Source organism: Lytechinus pictus, chromosome 18, assembly GCF_037042905.1.
Source record: "Lytechinus pictus isolate F3 Inbred chromosome 18, Lp3.0, whole genome shotgun sequence".
NCBI classification, from domain to species: domain Eukaryota; kingdom Metazoa; phylum Echinodermata; class Echinoidea; order Temnopleuroida; family Toxopneustidae; genus Lytechinus; species Lytechinus pictus.
Window position 1 is genome coordinate 12,744,821 of NC_087262.1, and position 5,213 is coordinate 12,750,033.

The 5,213-nt window shown below is 40.9% G+C and overlaps 1 protein-coding gene across 1 annotated transcript; it reads right to left on the reverse strand.

Annotated features, from left to right (window-relative positions):
* Positions 1-3,142: 3,142 nt before the first annotated feature.
* LOC135157536 (uncharacterized) lies at positions 3,143-3,625 on the reverse strand. The gene has a single exon (XM_064113448.1). It carries the CDS (start codon positions 3,623-3,625, stop codon positions 3,143-3,145), a length of 483 nt encoding a protein of 160 aa, XP_063969518.1.
* Between the last annotated feature and the right edge of the window lie 1,588 nt (positions 3,626-5,213).

Consider the following 5,213-nt stretch of genomic DNA (forward strand, 5'->3'; position numbering starts at 1 on the left):
ATATATGTATATACATTTAAATTATTCAAAAAATTTCAAATCTCTTTGTCAAAATTGAAAATATATATATTTTTTTTTTTTACAAGATAAAGAATATCCAATTTGATTTTTTTTTTTGGAATTTCGGCATCAAATGTAAATATCAATTATTAATTCACACGAAAGTAACGTTATAAAAAATACATATCAATATTAAATCTCAATAAACATGTAATGTATCACAAACATATGTATAATAGTGTCCATATCACTCATGAAGACGTTGACTATCAGTTCATATCACTTGGGTGCAGGTAAGTGTCCATATTGAGTTTATGAAGATCAGTTTTTAAATCATATCTATTTCACTTCTCCTGCTTCCAATTTCAATTTTTGTCTCAAAACGTCATTGTCGCTAGATTTTCTTCATCGAATACCATCTGCTATAAATAAGTTCATAATTTCTCTGTTGTCAAGGATGAGTTCATATCAATATCAATCATAATTTCCTGCTGTCGTCAACAAGAAGTTTATATCAATTGATATTTCTCTGCTCTGTCGATGAGATATAAATTCATTTCCTAGACGGAGCTGTGCATTGTCTTGATTCTTGAATTTTGTCAACATTTATCATTAATTCTATATGTCAATGATTATCATATATTCAAACTTTTGTTATTTTTGGGATGCATCTAATCTCTTAGGTTTATGAACGCTACGTCCTGAACGCGTTTTGTAGACCGTCGACTGTCGCGAAACTTCGGAAGTTGCGGGTCGATCTACTCTCATTTGGGATGATGCTCGAAAAGGCGGAGGAGGAATGTGGTGTGCCATGGTTTGGTTTGGTACCGTCTGGCGTGATGTTCTTCTGGACGATGCTTGGGGTCCAGACGATGTGGGCCTCTGTTGTGGAGTAATCTCTTTTGTTCCTCGTCGTGGATCATCATGTTTTGAGCTTGAGGGTTGCTCAAAGTTGTCTGGCATGGGCCTCTGGGATTGAGTGGATTGAGTTTCGCTTTGCTGCTGGTCCGACTCATTTGACCATGAAGGTTGGCCAAAGTTGTCTTCCCCTCGATGTGGTGTGGATTGGTCGGGTTGTTGATGGACATTCTCTGATCTCTGCAAGCGGCTTGAAGTAGGAAGTTTTCATCATGGTTAGAATGAAGAGAGGATGTGCCTGGTCTTTGCTGTTGGTCAGGTTTTTCTGGAATCTGACGTAAGAGAGATAGGTCAGACACAAGATGTGGGGATGTTGCTTCTTCCTCTGAGAGTGACCATTCTATACTGAATGACTCCTGTGGTTTGGATTTGTGTGGTCGAAGAGATGGAGTCTCAGTTGTTATCGGTTGGGTAGAAGACCGTGGTCGTTGGAGTGAACTTCTGGAACGAAACATTTTCAATCTGTTGTGGTGTACAACTTTTGTCTTCCTCTCATCATGAATATCAGATATCTTGTAATTTAGTCCATCATGTGAGGAAGAGATTATTTCAAAGGGGCCTTTCCAGTTTGGTTCGAGCTTGTTTCTGGAATTAACTGGATCGTGTATCCATACTAGATCTCCAGTACTGTACTTGGTCAGTCGTAGTTTACGATCGTAGTCATCTTTCTGCATTTGTTGAGCTTGAGATGTTTGTTGTTGAGCATGAGTGAATGCTTTCTTCAATCGGCTCTGCAGATTGGTCACATACTCTTGAGGTGATGAGTATGACGGAGGAGGAATAGGAAAGGTTACATTCAGTGGTATCCTTGCTTCTCTACCATGTATGATGTAATACGGTGACAAACCCGTACTTGAATGGATGCTGCTGTTGTATGCAAGTTGGACTTGGGATATATGGGCATCCCATTCTCCACCATTGTCAGCAAGGTATTTGGCTAACTGTTCCTTGATTATTCTGTTGGCTCTTTCAACTAGGCCCGCTCCTTGGGGATGATATGGAGATGATCGTGTCTTTTTGATGCCAATTTTTTTGCATAGGTTTTGTATTAGTCTTGACTCAAATTGTCTTCCCTGATCTGTGTGGAGGATTTCTGGTACACCATGTTCTTTGATGTAGTCCTCGAAGAAATGTTTAGCTATGGTTGGTGCTGTCTGATCTTTCATTGGGTAGATATTTGTGTACTTGCTGAAATGATCAACAACTACCAGTATATATCGGAAGCTTTTTCTGGAAGTTGGGAGCTCTGCAACGTCGGCAAATACTTTCTGGAGAGGACGCTCTGTGGTGATATTGTGAAGAGGTGCTCGGTACTTGGGATTCGGCAATCGCATCGACTCACATGCTGCACAAGTCTGGCAATAGTTCACAATATCTCTGTGCATAAATGGCCAATAACAAGTGGATTTGGCCCTTTGAAGTGTTCTCCGGGTACCAAAATGTCCGGCAGCTGGATCACCATGTAGTTGGTTGAGAACCGTTGATACCATGGAGTGCGGTACTACTGCTTGGAATGTAGCTTCACCAAGATTATTTTGTATCCGGCGATAGAGGATGCCATTGACGATGGTCAGGCGATGATAGTTCCATAAGTACCGTCTCATACCGGGAGTTTCTCTGCGTATTTCTCTGGTTGTGGGTTGGTAACCATCAGTCAAATATCTAACTACTGCCTGTATATCCTTGTCTTGTTGTTGATGTAGGCTTAACTCATTATCTTGTCCTGAAAGACTGAAGTTTTTGGGAGTGTCGGTAGATTCAGCTTCATTTGGTACTTTAGGTGGTGCAGGCATAGGTTTGTCAATGGTCCGGCTTTCCTTACTCATGGCTCGACGAGAGGCTGAACCAGTCTGTACCATGTTACATGTATGCTCTGCTTGGTTGGTAACTTCAGTTGGTCTTGGGTTGTCTTCTAGTACATCTACCAGGTTAACGCTCTGCTCAGAGGATGGTGGTCGTCGGGATAAGGCATCTGCATGGCTATTTTGACGGCCTTTCCGGTGTTTGATTTGGAAAGTGTGTGCACTGAGTTCGACTATCCATCTGGCTCGACGACCTGAAACATCGTCTTAAATTGGTACTCTGTTGTAGCCAAGGATTGGTTGGTGATCTGTGAAGATAGTGAACTCTTGTCCTCGCAGGTAGTGTCGAAAATGGCGGACGGATGGATGCAACAATAGCCCATAACTCTCGGTCGTAAGTTGACCATTTCTGTTGGGTGTTATTAAGCATTTGACTGAAGTAGGCGACTACTCGTTCTTTTCCATTCTGAACCTGGGAGTATGGCACCTATGGCAGTGAGAGAGGCGTCTGTGGATAGAATGAAGTCAGTTGAGAAATCTGGGTATGCCAGTAGAGGCGGATTGGCGAGAGCTCTTCTCAGTGTATCGAAGGAGTCCTCACACTCTTCTGTCCAGGTGAACTTTGTTCCTTTGTGGGTGAGCTTGGTCAGTGGAGAGGCGATCTTTGAGAAATATTTGATGAATCGCCGATAGAAGGAGGCTAGTCCAAGGAAGGATCTGACATTGGTAGGGTTCTTTGGTCTTGGCCAAGATGCTACTTTGTTGATGTTGTTGGGGTCAGGAAGTACACCATTAGCATTGATGACGTAACCCAGGTATGTAACTTCCTTACGTGGAGCGTTGTGGCCCAGTGGATTAGTCTTCGGACTTTGAAACAGAGGGTCGTGGGTTCGAATCCCAGCCATGGCGTAATTTCCTTCGGCAAGAAACTGATCCACAATGTGCTGCACTCAACCCAGGTGAGGTAAATGGGTACCGGTAGGAAGTAATTCCTTAAAAAGCTGTGTGCGCTATGAACGCCTAGCTTAGCCGGGTAATATAGGAGCGCCTTGAGCACCTAACAAGGTGGATATGTGCGTTTTTTTTTTTTTTTTGGCCCATAGGGCTTTTACAAAATCACAGCTCTTTGTACTTTGTTGTCTGAATTATACAAAATTTCATTTTTTTTTGCTGATTTTGATAACAAAGAAACTCTCGACCCCATCACAACAGGTTACAACGGAAATTCCAAATTTTCACGGAGGAATCAAACTTTATTTCACATTATGAGGAGAAATCATATTTCATCCTATACAAAAGAAATGATAAATGTGTGAAATCACTGGTTCCCTCATTTGAATACCGACCAGGATTTGCATATAATTTATTTTTTGAGAAATAAAGCGATGTTCTTGAATATCATATCTTTCTTATATGACATCCGATTTTGATGGAATTTTCAGCGTTAAGCTTGTTTTGATTTCTCCAATACCTCTGGAAAACTTATGTTTGCCGTCCTAAATTCCATCAAACAATATTGGTGACAGAGCCCCCCCCCCCAAAAAAAAAAAAAAAAAAAAAAAAAAAGAAAGGAAAACAAGAATAGACTCCTGGGATGTGATTTGCCTTCCCTCCCACGCCGAGAATTGCTCCTGCACATACTGGTGGGGGGGGGGGGGGGGGGACGGACCCCCTCCCTAAAATTTCTGTTGATAACTTTTTTTTTGCTTGTCAGTTTTGTTTCCTGCGCCCCCCCCTAAATTCAGGAGGACCCCCCCTAAAATTGTTTTGTTCCCCCCTAAAATTTTGGTTGATACCATTTTTTTTTTGCTTGCTTGTCAATTTTTTTTACCTGTGTCCATCCCTAAATTTTAGGTGGACACCCCTAAATTTTTTTGCTTCCGCCACCAATGCTCCTGCACGCCTGGTCATCGCCATAAACAATACTTATTTTCTTTAGTGGTGATTAATTCCTAGATTAAAAGTGACAAATCTTTCTTATTTGTCAGAAAAATAGACTACCCCAAAAATATACATAGAGTATCCTACGCCACTTTTATGAGATCCTAATTTTGTATCCTCCCTTGATCAATTCAACATCAGTAATATCATTATCATGCACGATCAACAGTTAAATGTTACGTCTTCTAAACCAAGAATGATAATAACCGAATAGGTGACACGACAATTACTCCTGCAACAATCACTCATGTCTTACCTGTCTTAATATCTCAGATGGCATAGAGTTATATATAGAGTTAGGATTGTAATATATAGTTTTTTTTTGTGTATTTAGTTTTGGAGAATAGACTTTATGTTTGGCTTAATATGAAAATTTTCCATCGGAGCAATTGTCGCCGGAGCAAATGTCGTAGAACCAAGGAATACTTTGCCAAAAGACACAGTCATGAACTTCAAAAGGTCAAGGGTCAGTGTGATAGTAAACAAATTGGCATGAATCCAAGGTTACAGTCGTGAACCACCTGTTCCAAATACTTCCATTAATGTGCTATA